Source organism: Dermacentor silvarum, chromosome 1, assembly GCF_013339745.2.
Source record: "Dermacentor silvarum isolate Dsil-2018 chromosome 1, BIME_Dsil_1.4, whole genome shotgun sequence".
NCBI lineage: Eukaryota > Metazoa > Arthropoda > Arachnida > Ixodida > Ixodidae > Dermacentor > Dermacentor silvarum.
The window spans coordinates 239,040,135-239,059,793 of record NC_051154.1 but is presented as its reverse complement, the minus strand read 5'-3'; the positions used below and the strand labels follow the sequence as shown (position 1 = coordinate 239,059,793).

At 47.0% G+C, this 19,659-nt stretch overlaps 1 protein-coding gene across 1 annotated transcript in view; it reads left to right on the top strand.

Annotated features, from left to right (window-relative positions):
* LOC119436983 (multiple epidermal growth factor-like domains protein 8) overlaps positions 1 to 19,659 on the top strand; it is a 169,403-nt gene that overhangs the window by 105,365 nt on the left and 44,379 nt on the right. Inside the window, exons 23-26 of the mRNA XM_037704034.2 lie at positions 1,416 to 1,668; positions 8,014 to 8,158; positions 11,023 to 11,230; positions 14,484 to 14,698. Of these exons, the coding sequence (XP_037559962.1) occupies positions 1,416 to 1,668; positions 8,014 to 8,158; positions 11,023 to 11,230; positions 14,484 to 14,698 (821 nt within the window). The remainder of the gene's footprint in view (positions 1 to 1,415; positions 1,669 to 8,013; positions 8,159 to 11,022; positions 11,231 to 14,483; positions 14,699 to 19,659) is intronic.

The window sequence follows — 19,659 nt, the reverse complement described above, 5'->3', positions numbered from 1 at the left end:
GGTGTGTCCCTGCTCAACAGCAGAATCATTTGGAATAGCCATCTCATTTATTGTTGTGTGTCCCTTGAGACTCCAATAAGTATTTTTATCCCTTATATGTTTAAAAGGAACCAATATTTGACAACTTCAAATAGTGAATTCTCGAATCAAATGGCAGGGATTATTCGATACATATCCAACATTTCTAATATTTGTACACTCCTAGTTATCTTATAAAAAGTCAGAGAAATTAAATAAGAGTATGCAGGCCTGCCTCACACAGGGTGTTTCAGTTAACTTGGGCCAAAGTTTTAAAACATGCAAATGCTACGTAGCTGGCCAGAACCAAGGTAATATTGTTTGCCATCGCTTGGAGATACTCAAGACTTTATTTTCCATGCCGCCTAATTAGATAATTAGCCATAATCAATTAATCAACTTCACAAATATTATAATTATATTAAAAGTGTGAATGAGCAATTTGCAGAGCGACGTGAGAAACTCCCGATACAGCTTTCTGTTGCTCAATACGTGCTACATAAAAGTGTTTTTTCGAGCGTGAAAGAAGCCCGCGAATACATGCAAAATTGCCTGACGACTGGCTGCTCGAGGCACTTGGCGTGTATTCACGGGCATCTTTCACGGTTGGAAAAACACTTTTATGTAGCACGTATTGAGCAACAGAAAGATGTATCAAGAGTTTCTCACGTCGCTCTACAAATTTCTCATTGACACTTTTCATCTAATTATAACATTTGTGAAGTTGATTAATTAATTATCGCTTATTGTCTAATTAGGTGGCATGGACAAAATAGTCTGAGTATCTCCAAGCGACGGCAAACAATATTACCTTGGTTCTGTCCAGCTACGTAGCATTTGCATTTTAAACTTTGGCCCAAGTTAACTGAAACACACTGTATAAGTGCAGCAGTCTGTAGTCAGCTTGTATCCTACTTAAATGGACTGGATGTGGCCCGGTGTCTGAGATGAGTTTTAGACCACTGATATATGCTTCCTGAGGAAATGCCATCCATCAAAAATGACCTTGAAACCTATGAACTCTTTTACTGCTGAGACAGTAACCACAACTTCTTGAATTTTGCAATTAACAAATTTTTTTACTGCAAGGGAAACTTTTAGTTTGTCAAGTTTTGAATACCAAAGTTTGTAGTGAATTTGCTTATCGTGATAGGCGTTTAACTCTAATCTGTTGTATTCATTTCAAAAAATTGTGGGACATCTCAAACAAGGCCAGGAGCAGTTGGTTGTTTTCTTTCATAAACATTGTGCAAGGAAAACTGTTTTATGCTCATAGCAGAGCTTGGTGCTTTTATGGCGTCTGTGTGCACGTGCACCTTCTTGCTACAAGAACTGCAAAGTAGGGCTGTTCTGAATTTTCTGTCATATATGTGTGGTGGGGATCTCGTTTATTACAGATGTACAATTAGTTGGTGAGCAGCCTGCGGCCCTGGTGGGTGCCTCAGCAACCCTTCTCCAAGGCAAACTGTACATACTAGGTGGAACATCAGTGCGGCTGCAGCGTGTGACCCTTCCCCGGGATTTGTGTGCCCTCTTCTCGCACAGCCGGCTTGGATGTCTGCGCTCTGTTGGTTGTTCGTACTGCTCTGTCCAAGATGCCCAGGGAAACATCACTCACTGCTACTCCAGTGCCAGGGCAGTCCCAGCCAGGTTAGTAATGAGTGATTTAAATGTTTATCATCTTTGTTATAAACTGCAACCTGTTTCTTGTAACAAAATTGTTGCAAAATGTTGCTTAATATTGAGCTGTTCGGTTCACCTATTCTTCCTGCAACTTACCTCTTGGCCTTTTGTCGCCAAGTGGGGATGGGAGTGGTGCCGCTTGTTCATTTGTACACTCTTTGATCCAGCTACCTAGAGTATCTGAGAGTCAAGGGCAGTCCTAAGGGTCATAATCTATACTCTGACGGTAGCACCAATTCTACTTTGCTTTGGTGAGACTACTCCTCGAAATCGGGGCTGGTTGGCACTACAGCCCCATAGGCCAAATCATAATGGCCTGCCCCCTTTGTGTTCATAACGATGATTTGTAGGACTACTATGCTGTGATGAAAAGTCCAGAGAAAGCTTCCAAGTTTATGTAGCCGATGGTTTGTTGACTGTCATTTTCATTTCATTTTATTCAGACAACCAGTACATAGCTGCCTAGGGGACTGGCATAAGGGCAGAGATAGCCTGACATACCGGCCATACTGGACGCCCATTTTCTGTCTACACACAGCTTGACCGAATTGAGCCAAAATTTGTATAGGTCAGAAAACATGCATTGCAGCTAGAAACTAGAAATAAAACAAGATCTATGGGTCATTACACACCAATTGTCCTAGCCATGGCACTTGACTAACATCCATTTCTCTAAAAAGATGACAAAAAAAAAATGACACACATATAATCATTAGTTGCACATTATTTTCCGAGAATGTTTCGAGCAGAGAAAAAATTTTAGCCACGTGAGGGCCAGTTGAATTTCACGAATTGGTGGAAAACCAGGTGCGAAAAAGGATTTGCCACAAATCGACTGTTTCGTGCATTCCTTCAAAATTTGCCTTTTTTCATTGTATGAGCATTTTGCTTTCATTAGAAAACAGTTTCACAAAAAACCTTTATGTTTTTTAGCCCTTAACACTGAGGTCAAAATGTGCAAATTATAGCATTGTGAAATTAAAAAAAAAAAAAAAAAAAACGGTCACGGAAGAAAACCTGAGTATATTTTCATAGAACTGTCCCTAAAACGTACTATATTCTAAAATTTTATTTTCACCTCTATGGTGCGTACAGGCTCTAAAATAAAAACTTGAATTTGTCCAAAACTCTACTAAGGCCTATGTTTAGACATTGGTAACACACTAAGGTGGTCCATGAAAAAAAGTGCTGAATAGCAGATATAATTGAGAAGCATAACAACTTTCCCCACGAAAATTTTAATCGAAGTAGTTTACGTTTTCACTGAGAAAAAAAAAAAATTGAACTTGAGTCCCATCATTGCAATATTTTGGTTTGCGCTTCGACTTCACCTCAAAGCACATTGGTGGGAAATACCAAAGAAATAGATTTGTGTCATCAGCAATGCAAAATAATGTCTGGTGTTAGTAATATGTGTATGATGTCGTTGATGTATATATATATATATATACAGTGTAGACCGCTTATAACGTAAGTCCCCGGAGTCGTGAATATCCGCACTATAAGCGGTACCGCACTATAACCAAAGCAACAATTTTCAAGGCCTGCACACATGCAAAACATGTGCACCGAGCCGTCACACGTATGCGACAGTCGAGGAATGCGGCTAGAACGTTTGCATTCAATTTACAGTCAAATCTCGTTAATTCGAACCAAATCACGCGGCGGCGCCTCCGACCGGCATTGCGCCGGCACTGCCATAGAGTAAAAGCTTAGGAGAGACCCCTCAATGTCGCGCGCGAACAAAAAAAAAAGGAAGAAAAAAAAAACGCGGCGGAAATTTCACCCTCTCTCAAATAGCAAGGTCGCCGATTCTGCGTTGCGCTGGAACATGCGTGTACGTGCCGACGTCTCAGCCACGCTACTGTCGCCACGCGTAGAAAATGGCAGTGAACCCTTCTTTCTCCTTTATGCTTTTTCTACTTTCAAGTGTTGACCTGGCACGCTGTGGCTACGGCGCAGAGGGAAGCAGCTTCCCTCCCGATAACGGCAGAAAACGAAACTTCGGAGAGCTGCCGCCGGGCCGGCTGTAGCGGCGGCGCCTGCACGATGGCGGGCGCGCATGGTGACAGTCGAAAGTGAGGGAGGTACGAGGGAGGGCGAGGGGAGCCACCGAAGCGGCGGAGTTGCCGAGGCGAAATCCGCTTCCCTGCCACCCTCCTCCCTCACATTCCACGATCTCTGCGTGTGCGCCCTTCCACGTGCATTGCCGGCGCCGCCCGCTCCCTGAAGTTTCGTTTACTGCCGTTATCGTGAAGCGAGCTAGGCCGGCCTTGGTAGTTTCGTGGCCCTAGATCGCTATGCGCGCCGTGATATTTCACGACTCGCACTGAAGATTCTGGTTTCAGCCTCACTGGCTGTTCGTTCGCACCACGTGCCCTTCTCCTCCACTTCGTCTCTCTTTCTTCCTCGAGCACTCCTTGAGGCGCCCGTTTGCGAGGAGCTTTCACCGTCTCCGCTGACTTCTGTACTCCCAGGCAGCCGCACTGTAACCGGTATTTCGTTTCCCGCAACTGCACTATAAGCGATATGTGTATACATAGAGTGCTATGGGAAAATTAACGGGAGTCTGAAAAGGCCGCACTATATCCGGTCCTGCACGATAAGCGGTTACGTTATAAGTGGTCTATACTGTATATACAGGGTGCTTCACAAAATCTGTTCAAATTTCTTTTTAGATGTGGTAGATACAATAATTAAGCAATTATTTTCAAAGTTGCTTTTACCACAGAGACACGCATTTAAGGATGACTGGAGGCAGTAATTAGGCAAGTGATTACAGTGATGCTACCGCTGCTCCAGTGGCGCCGAACTGTGCGGAGAGGCCAGCTCTGCTACATCCTGCTGCATTTCAACAAAATAGGAGAAATCTCCGCCCACCTGGGCCAAAAGGGTTGCTCAGGCTTTCAAAAACAGAACTATGCCCTCAAGGGCTGTTTCATTGCACCTCTGAAGTGGCATAGCATGGACCAGCGGCTTCATTAGCTCCGCGGTGAACCGAGTCAAGAGATCGTACTGCTGTTTCTTCTGTGGGTTGCTGTCTATATTCAGCACCTCCCACATCGACATGTGCAGGTTGCTTAGGCAACAGGACAACCTTGCGTTTCAGGCGGCAGCGAGCGATCACGTTGGCACCAATCGGCGCCACACCCCGCACTCCTATAGGACCAATGTAAAACAGTGACCGAAGTTTCGGATGCTGTATGGTATCTCGCTCGATTTTTCAAACATAGCGCGCACATTGGCGGGAACATGGCGGCCGTAAACAATTTTTCGCTATTCAATTTGGCACGCCCACTTTCCTTGGCACTTAAGAATGGCATACAGCCAAGATTTTGGTCAACTCGGCACCAAACGGCAACTTTCGCCGCTGGATACTGACGAATCGCCGCTGGTTAAGCCTTGCTGTATCGTACGACCGTGGCAAAAATTCGCTGCCAGCTGATGCGGTGGTGGGCAGGTCGTTGCGGTAAGATGGCCTCCAATATCTTCAGACCAGTAAACCGCTTCGGTGATTGGGCGTGAAATCACGGGCTATACTGGTGGCCGGAAGCTGAGATTCGGTCCGCGGGTGACATGCCGGCAACTACCGCGAACGCTTTCGCGAACTTGGTTTTTTATTTACAGGGCGGAATGGTGAAAGCTCGTGTAGGCAGAAAGCTCCAAACTGAATTCGCTGATTACAGCCTAATCTGACAGTGTTACATGTGCACAGTCAAAGGTCACACGCGCCCGCCGTGGTTGCTCAGTGGCTATGGTGTTGGGCTGCTGAGCACGAGGTCGCGGGATCGAATCCCGGCCACGGCGGCCGCATTTCGATGGTGGCGAAATGCGAAAACACTCATGTACTTAGACCACCTGAAGAACCTCAGGTGGTCTAAATTTCCGGAGTCCCCCACTACGGCGTGCCTAATAATCAGATCGTGGTTATGGCACATAAAACCCCATAATTTAATTAATTTAATTTTTTAAAGGTCACACGCGTATATCTGCACTTGGCGACGGTGCGCGACCAGCGAAAGTGAACTGCTATGGCAGTGTCGACCATCACAGTATTTCAAGTACAGTTAAACCTTCATATAACGAAATTGATAAATTCCCGAAAAACTTCGTTATAAAGAGGATTTCGTTATATGCAGGTTCGGCACGAAAATTCGAAAAAGAAACGCTTACCGTATTTACTCGATTCTTGCTGCTTACCGATGGCGTCGTAGCGTCGTATAAGGCCCGTTTATAGTCCGACGTTATCGCCGCTATGAATGGCTGTCTGCGATCATCGACGAAGCGACGTGGGCGCCTTTATTTCTTCGCGCGAAATGGCATTGTGGGTCGGCGCAGTCGGCGCGACCAACGCGTGAATGGGTTAGGAGTCGGGGTGCGTTGGAAGCCGCCGGTTACGTTGGCTGCTCTGGTGTTGACGTAGCGTGCGCGCGCTCGCGTTACGTCGGACTATAAACGGCCTTTATAAAGTGTCAGGTTAGTGCAGTGAAGCGCAGAGACTTGCGCAGTAACCAAAGAGTGGCGCTGCCAGTGCGTTGAAAAAAAACTTTTTTTTTTTCTTCGGCAACATCAACTGGAAAAGGAGAGTGCCGGCTTGGCGGGCTAGGCCAGCTGCAGCAAGCGGCAGGATAGGGAGGGGGAAAGGTCACGCTCGCGGCGGCAAGATCGCCGAGTCAAGGGATGTCGGCCCGCCTTGCGCACACTCGCACGCACGCACACGTGCGCTCGCTCTCGCCTCGCAGTCGCCGTGAATTCTTGCGCGCCAATCACGATGCCGCCGCTTCGCATTCCATCGCGGCGGAGAAGGTGCTTCCGGTTGCTGATCGCGCAAAAATGACAATTTGGGGCGAAATCTCTAGGTTGTCGGCAGGGAAAATTCGTTATTTCGAGGGGGTCCCCTGCTGCCACTTCGTTACGTAGAGGTCTCAAATACATGTGTTTCTATAGAGTAATGGCGGGGAATAGAAAAACTTCGTTATATCCAGAAATTCGTTATATGGAGGTTCATTATAAGCAGGTTTAACTGTATATGCTTATCAGTGAATCACAGCACAGAGAAAATTAAGTAAATTTTTCATACCTTGGCAGTAACTTATATTCAAAAGAGTGCCCCATCTTAAAGGATACATTTATAGGAGAAATAAGATCATGGCTGAAGGTTTTCAAAACGCTTCATATTCTGCACATAGCACATCCAAGTGCTTCCTTGCCTTTTTTAAACGACTGAAGTGCTTCTTAAGCACGTATTAGAATGCCACAGCTTTGTTGCAGTCCATAGTAAGGACTGCGATGAAAGGGGGATTCGAAGGAGGGGGAGGGCGTGGTGGTGGTGGTGGTCACTTGTAGTGTTTGGATTGAATTTATGAACCAGTGACCACTTGCTGCTTTCACGTTCATGGCCCACTGTAAAAGCCCCATGTAATATAGTTTGCAATCGTTTTCATAAACCGTCACCCGCCGTGGGTTGCTTAGTGACTATGGTGTTGGGCTGCTAAGCACGAGGTCGTGGGATGAAATCCCGGCCACAGCAACTGCATTTCAATGGGGGCAGAATGCGATAACATCCCTGTACTTGAATTTAAGTGCACGTTAAAAAACCCCAGGTGGCCCAAATTATTCCGGAGTCCCCCACTACGACATGCCTCATAATCAGATAGTGGTTTTGCACGTAAAACCCCATAATTTAATTTAATTAATTTTTCATTTTCATAAACCTGCTCTGAAAATCCATTTTACTGCTCTGAAACGCATTTTTGGCTGCTCCAAAAGCTGCTCCGAAAGGGGATGGGCCAGTAGCATCACTGTGATTATGAAAATTACACTAATTATCTTTTTAGCCAGAAAAGTCCAACAATTAATCCCAATGCAAGACTTCAAGCCCGTTATCCAAGTAATTTATAATTAGTACTAAGTATGCATTAAGCTGACACTGCTAATTTCTGCAGCATAATGAATTCCTGCAAATTTCACATGAAAGCTGAAACTGAACGGCCGAAGAGTGCATCTGTCACGTCCTTAGCATACCATGGGTGACATGACTGTTTAAATTGCACCATTGGGCAAGGGTGAAGCAACCAATATCACGGCTCGATAAGGACTTACATGATTGATACCAAATAAGAATGTTTGTTATAACGAATGGGCACACAGCAAGAGCATTAGTAATTGTTGGCTAAAAGAGTCCCACCCAAAAGTACTGTATTTGTCCTTCGCAGTAGGTATGCACTTAGTTGTGTCTTTGACTAAGCAAGCCAACTGCAGAACTCTACAGTAGTGTTCTCAACCAACTGCTTTGAACATTTATCTAAACAGCTGCATTCATCATCGAGGAGGAACGTTGGAGGTGGCTCAAGGCAAAGTCTGTGATGCAGATTGGCTTGGGAACCGCACCTGTTACCAGTACAACAACTGTGAGGATTGTGTGGCCTCATGGCCAGCGCATCCCAGCGTACAGCACGTGAGTGGAACCTTTGATGTCTCTATCCACTTTTCTGGGCTGTTGGAGCCCAGTGTGGGTGCCAACAAATCAGGCTCTAGGAAGTTGCACATTTTTTTCCTTGCTTACCCTTGCAAATAAACCAGTTTTACATGTTTGCCTCTCTGATGTAGCCCAATTGAATGCATTGCTCTTTTGAATTGGTAGTGCATGTTTTCATTTCTATTATAATCTATCTTTTCTTTGGCCACAGGACAGTTCAGGTGTCCATTGAAAAGTAATATATGATGCCCACTGCATTTCCTTTCTCTTCCTCTTTCTCTAATGAAACAGTTGACAGTTGCTTAGCATACACCAAAGAGGATGAAGGCGAAAGCCTGTGCGCTCCCGAGACATTCACTGAATTACTTTGACATTCTCATTCGAATGCATTGTTACTTCCTATAACTTCCACCAAAGGTCGTGGGTTCGGTTTCCTTAATTAACTCTACAATAATTCACTGTGCCCTCATTCACTTTGTCTTAATTAACAGCAAAGGTTGGGGATTCAACTCCCACCAAAGGTCGATGGTTCGACTCCCATCAAAGGTCGTGGGTTTGAGTGCCCTAATTAACGCTATCTTAACTGTGCCGTAATTAACGTTGTGTTAATTCACACTATAAGTCGTTGGTTCGACTCCCACCAAAGATTATGGGTTTGACCATCAATAATGGCACTATCCATTTTGGAGCCATCTTAATTAACACCAAGGGTCGCGGTTTCTACTCCCACCAAAGGCTGTGGGTTCGAGTGCCTTTATGAACTCTATCTTAATTAGCAGTGCCTTGATTAACTTTGCCCTAATTAACACCAAAAGGCATTGGTGCGACTCTCACTAAAGGTTGTGGGTTTGAGTGTCTTAATTAAGTATATATTAATTAATCGCCTTAATTAACTTTGCTCTAATTAACACCAAATTCTGTGAGTTTGATTGCCTTAATTAACTGTACCATAATTAACTGTGCCTTACTTAACACCAAAGCGTGGGACTGACTCCCATTAAAGGTCGAGAGTTTGTCTCCCACCAAAGGTCCTGGGTTCGAGTGCCTTAATTAACTTTATCTTAATTAACTTTGCCTTAACACAAAAGGTTGTGGGTTCGACTCCCACCATATGGTCATGGGTTTTGGTTCCAGTTTTTGGTGGCACACAATTTTGGTGCCATTTGGTGGCACACAATTTCAGTACCATTTGGTGGCACACAATTTTCCGGAAGTCAAGTTTTCGACCCATGAGCCATCTAAAGCTTTTGCCTTAATAAACTAAATTACCACTGCTACTTAATACAGTATAGACCACTTATAACGTAACCGCTTATAGTGCAGGACCGGATATAGTGCGGTCTTTTCAGACTCCCGTTAATTTTCCCATAGCACTCCATGTATACACGTATCGCTTATAGTGCACTTGCAGGAAACGAAATACCGGTTACAGTGCGGCTGCCTGGGAGTACGGAAGTGAGCGGAGACGGCAAACAGGCGCCCCAAGGAGTGCTCCCGGAAGAAAGAGAGACGAAGTTGAGGAGAAGGGCACATGGTGCGAACAGCCAGTGAGGCTGAAACGAGAATCTTGAGTGCGAGTCGTGAAATATCACGGCGCGCATAGCGAGCGAGGGCCACGAAACTGCCAACGCCGGCCAACACTCGCTTCACGATAACGGCAGTAAACGAAACTTCGGGGAGCGGGCGGCGCCGGCACGGCACGGCGAAGGGCGCACGTGGAGACCGTGGAATGTGAGGGAGGAGGGCGCCAGGGAAGCGGATTTTGCCTCGCCAACTGCGCCGCTTCGGTGGCTCCCCTCGCCCTCCCTCGTACCTCCCTCACTTTCGACTGTCACCATGCGAGCCTGCCGCTGTGCAGGCGCGCTGCCACTCCAGCCGGCCCGGCGCCAGCTCCTCGAAGTTTCGTTGGCCAGCCTGGGACAGCGCCACTGCTTCCCTCTGCGCCGTAGCCACAGCATTCAAGGTCAACACTTGAAAGTAGAGGAAGCATAAAGGAGAAAGAAGGGTTGACTGCCAATTTTCTACGTGTGGCTACGGTAGCGTGGCTGAGTCATCGGCACGTACACGCATGTTCCGGCGCAACGCAGAATTGGCGACCTTGCCATTTGAGAGAGGGTGAAATTTCCGCCGCATTTTTTTTTCTTTTTTGTTTTGTTTTGTTCGCGCGCGACATTGAGGGATCTCTCCTAAGCTTTTACTCTATGGCGGTGCTGGAGCAATGCCGGTCAGAGGCGCCGCCGCGTGATTTGGTTCGAATTAACGAGATTTGACTGTCAATTGAATGCAAACGTTCTAGCCGCATTCCTCGACTGTTGCATACGCGTGGCGGCTCGGTGCACATGTTTTGCATATGTGCGGGCCTTGAAAATTGTTGCTTTGGTTATAGTGCGGTACCGCTTATAGTGCGGATATTTGCGACTCCGGCAACTTACGTTATAAGCGGTCTACACTGTACTGACTAGCTTCTGCTCTCATGTGCAATGACACAGTTGCAACGGAACTGCAAGGAGAAGCCTGCTCTTGTGCTAAGAATTCACTTTAGTACATGATGGCTGCAAAGCTAAGCAAGCCATGGAAGCTGACATTCGTAGAAGAATAAAAGCCACTTCTAAATACTGTCGCACACTTTCTGTCCAGTTCGAAATAAGAGATGTAAGTGGTTTGCTCCTCTAGCATTAGGTGGCACTGAGGGTAATGGTCTGTTGTGGTTCATACAGCTTGTCAAGACTAGTCTGGAATGAGACAATCATCTTCAAACCTTATCTATCGATATATTGATGAATGCCTAATGAGCAAATGCATCTTTTTTGTGTACACTTCTTTCCTCTGTTCGTCTTTCACAGACATGCCAATGGTGCACAGGCTGCCGTAAGGGCCGCTGCTTCAGGGCAGGGGAGTCATCATGTGAGAAGCCCATTGGCTGTGATGGGCCCAGACACCCACTTGTTTCAGACCCTGCTCAGTGTCCACTTCGTTCTTGCCTTGCCTCAGAGTGTGAGAAGTGCAGAGATCTTGGGTCTTGCATGTGGACTCGGCAGGTGGTTCGTTCAAGTGAGTACACCTGCTACTGTTTGTTCACTTCCATTTGCTTGTGGGCAGATGTCGTAGGCTTTGGCATTTCAAGTGAAATGCCAAATAGGGTTGAATAGAGCCCGCAACCTCCACCAAAAAGATGTTACGGGGAGTATTTAATTAACCGTGAACGGCTAGCGCTTGCCTAGTCAAGACTGCACAGAGCGCACAGGTTCCAGCAGGTTTTCAGTCCGACAAGAGAGAGCCTTTGACCCAGCCCCACTACAATGTCTTTGTCTTTGCCATTGCTCGTGACAGTATTATTTTGGCTATAACAATTAAATCTGGCTACGGGATGTCTCTGTCGAAAGGAAAAGGAAAACAAAATCCTTGAAAAGAAAAAAAAAAGAAAAAACTCGAACCGCTGCATCCGCCTGCGTGCCACACCTGCCTGTGTTTTGCGCACCCAGTACCGCATCCCTTCGCCACATCGCCAGCCTTGCACGTCTCTCTCCTGTCTCTCTTCCACCCCTTCAAAGTACAAATCAACTGTGCCGGCAGCACCGACGTTGGAATGATGGCAGGGAGACAACAGAGTGGTGCTCTATACTGGCGATGCCCACTTACTGCATGCATGGAACACAGGCGGGTGCAAGCACTCAAGTTTTTCTTTTTTTTTTCTCTCGCACATCTAAAATTAAGAATACTACATATATTACTGTGTCCCGTAACAGTGGCCCCTTTTCACTCTTGGTATGCTTCACCGCAATGCTTGCACATGCTTGACCACGTAAGGCTATTGTATTGCGGCGACGCTGATTTTTGGAAACCGGCTTTATGCTGGTTCCCAAAATTCAAATTGTTGACAGCAGCAAATTTTTTCAGTTAAAAACACATACCGAACTGCACCAAGTTGGCAGCGAACGTCAAAGTAGCCAGGCCTAGCATGGCCGCGGTGGCTATGGCTGCTAGTGGATCGGCATGCGAGCGCTGGTTCGATGCTGCGAGATAATCAAAATGATGGTGGCGGGGGCTTCAATTATTAGCAGCAAAGGGTTTCAGCATTCAAAATTTCAGACGGCCTTATATATAGGCTCTATGGGGTACGTGGCGGTGCCGCAAAGACGTCCAAATTATCAGGCATGTTAAAAAGATCAGGCATCCGAAAAATCAGTCAATAACTATTATTTTCCAGTCCCCCTTGGAGTCTGAATTAATGCGGTTCTGCTGTACTATGGAAATTGCACTGAAAAAGATATATAATCCTTTATTTCATTAGTTTAGAGATGTAGAGTGTTCTGCTCCAAGAATGACTCGTTACCCCCATTAACCTCCTCCAAATTTCAGTTTTTCTGCTTGAAAGAGAGCTCCAATTTGCGTTCCAGCTGTCACACCCTTGGAATATACGTAGGCTTCAAAATTTTCACTTTTAGCCAAAAATACATTGAAAGAAAAACATTGGAGGTATGGATGAGGTCAGGACCAGGAAAACGTAAATTTTGGGGGAGATGGTACTGCCACTGAGTCAGTGAGAGCCATCCTCAGCTTTTTTCCAAGAGAAATGAATCATTTACTTTGAAAATTATGCATGTATGGAGAAGGTCGTGGTCAATGATACCTATCAATCCATGAGCAAGCATATAATGCTCCATCCTATGACGCCTATGTCTCCAAACAACTAAGTCTGGTTCTTGCTTGCTTCATAGGAAAATGGCACTTTTCACCTCTTGAATTTAGGAATGAAGCTTGTACAGGGGTAAATTATAACAATTGCTTTTTTGATTGTTTTGTTTGACGTTGAGGGGCATAGGGGTTGTATGTTATATTAAAAATGGCTACTTTGCATTGTCTCTCGCTGTTTCTTCATCCTATTTCTTTTTAGTAAAATTATCCCATCGATGTAAAATGGTAGGAGTGTTGTTTCTTTTCATTGAACTTCTTTTTGTCGCCACAGTCCACATAACAAATGACTCATTTCTTTGTATAGTTTTAAAACATAATCATCCTGAGCATTTCTATCCCAACTGTCACAATTGATTTGCACTGAGCTTAGCGATAGCCACATCATGGGCATGTTTCTGCCACTTTGTAATCTTGTAAAGCTGCAAAAGTGCACGGTGCATGGTCATTCAAGAGAACAAAAATAGATGGCACATGACCTGTTGACAAGCTTATGTAAACCAAAGTAGTTCCAGGCACGACATCATTTCCAGGTACACACATCATTTAAAAAAAGGCTAAATTAGTGCAGCAGCTTGACAGTGTACCAATCATAAGTTTGCATTTAATGCATCAGTAAGTATCTGAAGATGTCTCCAAAATATGCTTAAGCTCGCACTAGCCTATTCCAAATCCTGTATAGGCGGTTATAGGTAAAGGGGCAATTTTTTTTCGTGATTTGGGGTATTGGAAGTCAGAAAGTGTGAAATAATGGCTGGTTAGCTTATTAATTCATTAAAATGCACTAACTCTTGCATCACTAACATTATGAAACATGTTCCAACTGTGGAACTGGTACCAGCCAATGCCCAAAGCATGTTCATTTACTAGGGGTCCTTGAGACTGGCATCAGTTGCGCGATTTCTGTCCTTGAAATCTGGGACTAAATGTTGTGGTGGCTTCATGTAGCAATATCCTAAGGTGCTCAAGGAAAGGTTTTTAGGGAAAAAGCTACCCAAACACCAGCATATCTTGCAGCCTTGGGCATTGTCTGGCTATTCGGCAGTTGCAGCGCGTTTCACAAAGTTTACCCTTTGCTTCCCAAGAGGATGTCATTGAAAACATATTTTTGCCTCTAGCTTCCTTTAAGTATGAGAGCATTGTGTATTTTGCTACTAAAATTACAATTTTACACCTGTCACAGAAGTCCTGTAATATGGCGCAAGACATGTACATGTAAAGAATTATTGCATTGATCAAAAAAGAGTTAATAATAATTATAAGAATAGTAGTAATGGGATTATTTCTTATCAGGTATAGCCTTAAGTTTGCTGCCAAATAAAGAAAAGACACTTCATTAATCTCTTTTACACTGTCTTTAGGAGTTTTCAAAAATCTTTATGAAGGCATGTGCAGTGATGGCAGGCAATTTTTTTTAAACATGCTCGAATAGATTTAATGTTGCTGCTTGTTTGTACCAAAAGGTTTAGTCCTGTCATCTGGTGGCAGTTTTTGACATATCCAGAAATCTTCTAAATTAATGCATATTTCATACCTGTGATGAAGGATGTGTCTCTCTGTGAATTGTTGTACAGCCGCAGATAATAAATTGTCCTGCTGGGCTTTTGTGCAGGTGAACTTGGCCACACAGTTAACGTTCGTCCAATCTTTGACTGGACCTGTGTGGGGAGAACACTGAAGGATGCGTCGAGTTTCCCGGTGGAGTCAAATCCTCCACGACCCTGCCCCAAGCGCTGCAGCCAGCACACATCTTGCACTGAGTGCCTTGCCAGTGCAGGAGGCGAAGGTGGCTGGCACGAATGTCGCTGGAGCTCTGCCCTGGCTGAAGTAGGTTTTCATTCTTAGTAAAGTGAACATTTAAGCTAGTATGAGCCAAACTAGACATGGAAGGTCATAACGTGTAGAGGGCATCCTGACGTGTACAAGATCCCATTCTTGTGCGACAAATTCTATGTTGGGTGTGGACATGACAATAATGAGAAGGGAATCTGGCAATACGTACAATGTAAAGAGTGTGGCTGCAAATTTAATTTTGTTGGCTGCACAGCTAGTATTGGTAAAAATGGAGAAAAGATTACTAACAAGGGAAATATAATTGAGGCAGCCAAGATGGTGCAATATGGCAATATGAGTGTAAATGTGCCATCAGTTGTCCTCAACGTTTACAAGTTTGATTATTTGAACATCATGCGTGCCTTTGACATGACGTTTGCCTAAAGCCCCTCTACGTTTGCCACGCTAGTGTCACTGCATGGGCCGTGCAGCTTTGCGGTGATGTAAACGTGCCCACGCCACTTTGCCAACACTCGCAGACAGCCATTCAAAGCGGCACGCAGGTTGGGGATTGTTCTGTGCATTGTAGGATTCGGAAGTAGTGGTCTCTGAGTCTGGCGTCAAACTGAGGGTCGCTCTCTAGCCTACGCCACCGGTGCGTCTCGTAATGGGTGGCTGGCCTACGCTACTGGGGCGTCACACGGAGGCTTAGCGGGCCCACGCCGTCGTTCGAGCAGACTTGATGAGGGTTGCTTCTTTCGTGAAGAGTAAGAGGTCGAGAGGTAGGGGAAATGGAACAGGGGGTTTATTTACATGGAAGAGGCAAACTTATTTACAGGACATCGGGATACTCGTACTGGCCGGAGTACGAAGCGCAGTACAGTTAAACCTGCTTATAACGAACCTCCATATAACAAATTCCTGGATATAACGGAGTTTTTCTATTCCCCGCCGTTACTCCATAGAAGCACATGTATTTGAGACCTCTGTGTAACGAAGTGGCAGCGGGAGACCCCCTCGAAATAACGAATTCTCCCCGCCGACAACCTAGAGATTTCGCCCCAAATTTTGTCGTTTTTGCACGTGCAGCAACTGGTAGCACCTTCTCCGCCACGACGGAATGCGAAGTGCCGGCGTCGCGCTTGGCGTGCTCAAATTCACGGCAACTGCGAGGCGAGAGCGAGCGCACGTGTGCGTGCGTGCGATCAAGCATGTGCAAGGCGGGCCTGCATCCCTCGACCCAGCGATCTTGCCGCCGCGGGCATGACCTTTCCCCCTCCTTTCATTCAAACCTGATCCCGCCGCTTGCTGCAGCTGGCCTAGCCTAAAGCCCCTCAATGTAGCCTAGCCTGCCAAGCCGGCACTCTCCTTTTCCTGTTGATGTTGCCGAAGGAAAAAAACACGTTTTTTTTAATGCGCAGGCAGCGCCACTCTTTGGTTACTGCACAAGTCTCTGCGCTTCAAGTCACTAACCTGACACTAGGTGACACTATACGACGCTACGACGCCATCGTGTCGCTCACTCTTCGTTTCCAACGCCTCGCGCTTGTGCGTAACGACACGCGTCCACGCATCCAGTACCTGGTGTGACATTCCAAGGATGAGTGCTTCGACGAAGAAACGTGACGTATTGACCTTATCTGCAGTTTGCTTTGAAGATAAGCCCGCGCGGGCGCACACTTTTTCCACATTGCAGATCGCTTTCAAGATACGGCTGCAGTGGCTAGTAATACGGCAGCTGCCGTTGAAGTAAACGCCTCCCTTTCTCGCCTCCCCTGCCGCGCCTAGCGCAGAAGCGTGCGCGAGATTGAGTCGGCTGACCCCTGCAAGCTTTCACTCGCACACACAGCGTACGGTGCACAGCGACGATTTTGCCGTGTTTGGACTTTACACGGAACCTCAAAGTGACATCCACGGTGATGGCACAAATGCGCTTCGCAATAAAATGTGCTTCTGTGCAGTTACTACTCCAACGGCAACAGCAAATTCGCACCCCCTACCGGCAGCTTCTCCGCATTACCGGGAACTTATCTCAAAGGCCATGCTTTTGTGCGTGGCAATCGGCAACAGCTGTACAAGCAGGAAATACGTCATGGTGGCCATGTTGTAAGTTCACTATCGCTGGTGACTGTCGTCCAGGCGTCGCAAATCGAGAATCAAACGTCTGCGCTCATGAGATTTTGCCGAATTTCTGCCTGTGCATGTAGAACAAGAAAAATAGTACGCACTAACCGTTTGGTGGGCAATGAGCAACTACGGCTGGGTGGGGGAATCTTCGCGACTACGTTTAAACCGCAATTACGTATTAACGAGGTTTGATCGTACTATCCTTACTTCGTATATTAATCGATGCTTCGCCTTTCGGGCGAAACTGGGACTTTTTGTTCATCGCAACTTTAGTGTATTGGGAGTAAATCTTGAGCGATAGTACATACGGTAAGCGTTTCTTTTTCTAATTTTCATGCCGAACCTGCATATAACGAAATCCTTTCTATAATGAAGTTTTTCGGGAATTTGTCAATTTCGTTATATCCAGGTTTAACTGTACATCGTAGCATGTCAGTGCTACTACATCTGAGCAGACTACATCGTTCTCACAGAGCACCAGCTACATGTCAGAGCAGATGGGAGAGTACTCTCTAGATGAGCCGAAAAGATCCGCTTAAATGCACCTTGTCCTCCCTAGATCCCTAGGCCAGGGAAACCTGCGGTCACACCTTCCTCCAACCGGAGCGTTGAAAGTCACTGAAGGTTCCGCCTTGAGGGGGAGGGTAACTCATGATCACTTCGGCGCCTTTGTTCCCTGAACACACTTGGAAAAGTAGCCTCTGTCACAGAGAACAGAAGGGACACTCATAGACGGGAGGTTTCACGCTTGACCCTATCTGGCACGTCTTGCTTCCTGGGATGGTCCAGCCATTAGCGTGTTCGTCTGTTGAACGGCCTTGGCGGCCAGCAGCGGCCGCAACAAAACAGCGTAGCACGCACTTTCCCAGGCATTCTGTGGTCCTAGCGTCGAGGTCGGCGACCAAGTGGCATCCATCAGCCCCTTACCCGTCAAACGTGTCTCGCCTTGGTGTCGCCGCTTGTCTGTCAGATGTGACGTATTGTGGGCCTCACCGAGCTGATTCGTCTCAGGAAATCACAAGTGGCTCGAAGGTCGCTTCCCCCGCTGGCCAATCGTAACAGCATGCTCCAAAGAGAGCAGCCGACGGTGAGCGCGTCGAAGTATAGAGGGGACGATATTTCAGCTGGTGCAGCGCAAGCGGCGTAGTGTGACTGGTTGCAAGCAACGCTCGCCCACGCACTGAAAACATCGAACTATAAACGTTTTCAGCACGCGGGCGAGCGTTGCTTGCGGCCAGTCACGCTACGCCACTTGCGCTGCGCCAGCCAAAATACCGTCCCCTCTATACTTCGACGCGTGCGCTGTCGACTACTCTCTTCAAAGCATGCGCAAAATGATCCCCAACCCGCATGCCATGGGCACGTTTACGTCGCTGCAAAGCTGCACGGCCCACACAGCGACACGAGCGTGACAAACGTAGAGGGGCTTCAGGCAAACGTGCTCCTGCGCACTAGCACTCTCCCCATCCACGATGGTACGCGTTGGCACGCACCGCTTTGAACAGCTGTCTGCGACAGTCGGCAAAGAGCTGTGGGCACCTTTATTTCTTCGTGCAATGCATTGTGGGTCGTCGCAGTTGGCACAAAGAATGTGCAGATGGAGCAAGAGCCATTTCAATGTCGGAACATCGGACCGTGTTGGCCACGTCCAGTTACGTTGCCTGCGCCGGTGCATTGGACTATAGTCGTTGTTCTCGCCAACGTGACGTAGCGTGTGTCCGCGCGCTCACACTACAGTAAAACCTCTTTACAAGAGACGCTCAAGGGATCCGGGAATCATGTCTCTTGTAACCAAGGTCTCTTGTAACCAAAAATTCTAAAAACACTGAGTAGTCAGACTAGATCACTTTATTATACATCAGCATCAAAGTGTGTTTGAACACATCTGCAGGAAATTGCTCAGGATGGCTTGAAGTCATTCATAGTACAGTATAGACCACTGATAACGTGACCGCTTATAGTGCAGGACCGGATATAGTACGGTCTTTTCAGACTCCCGTTAATTTTCCCATAGCACTCCATGTATACGCATACCACTTACAGTGCAGCCGCGTGAGACGAAATACCGGTTATAATGCGGCTTCCACAGAAAAAACCTCGCCGACAAGGGCGGCAGCGAGCACGCTTCTCAACAAGGTGCGTGCTCCCGGCCAGCGTATGCATTATTCAATGCAATAAAACTCTCGTTAATTCGGACTTATTTAGCCGCACATCGGTTAATTCTGTGGGGATGCGCGACTCTCACGCGTCGCCTGATGTTGTTTTCCCGGCGTGGCTCCCGTGGTCCGGCTTCTCCGCGTGGCTAACGGCGGCGGTCGGTGTGGTTGCGGCGCATTGCGAGAGATGGCGCGAGTGTCGCGATGCTGGCGCCACCGGGTGGCGGGGTGACTTGGGAGAAAGGGGTACACGGCGCTTCCTCTTTGGCTGGGGATCGGCGGCCAACACGCACGAACGCTTCGCGCGACCGTCGCGCGAGGCTAAGAGCAGGACACCGGTATGGACGAACACGGATCGTTCGAGCGCGCCACCGTTCGCGTGACCGTACACGTGAACGACTAGGCGATGGTGTCATAGCATGGGGCGAACGTATTCGCTCGCTATCGGGTCGCGGTGAGTCGGACTTCCTTGATTTGTCGCGCGCCCATGTGAATGTTCAATTGGTAGTAATTCGGCTAGTGTGCTGGTATGAAAGGTGCAATAAATGCCCTTTTGATTGTTTGCACTACTGTGTTGTCGTTCCTTTGTCCCAAGAGCACACGTGTGAGACCCCACAATTCGGACTACTTTCGGAGCTCGCTGAGCGAGGAGCGCCGTAAATGTGCGACGCTAAAGAACAAGAACGGCGCTAGCGTCCAACCGAAACGAAGCGGCAGAGTCCGCATCGCCCC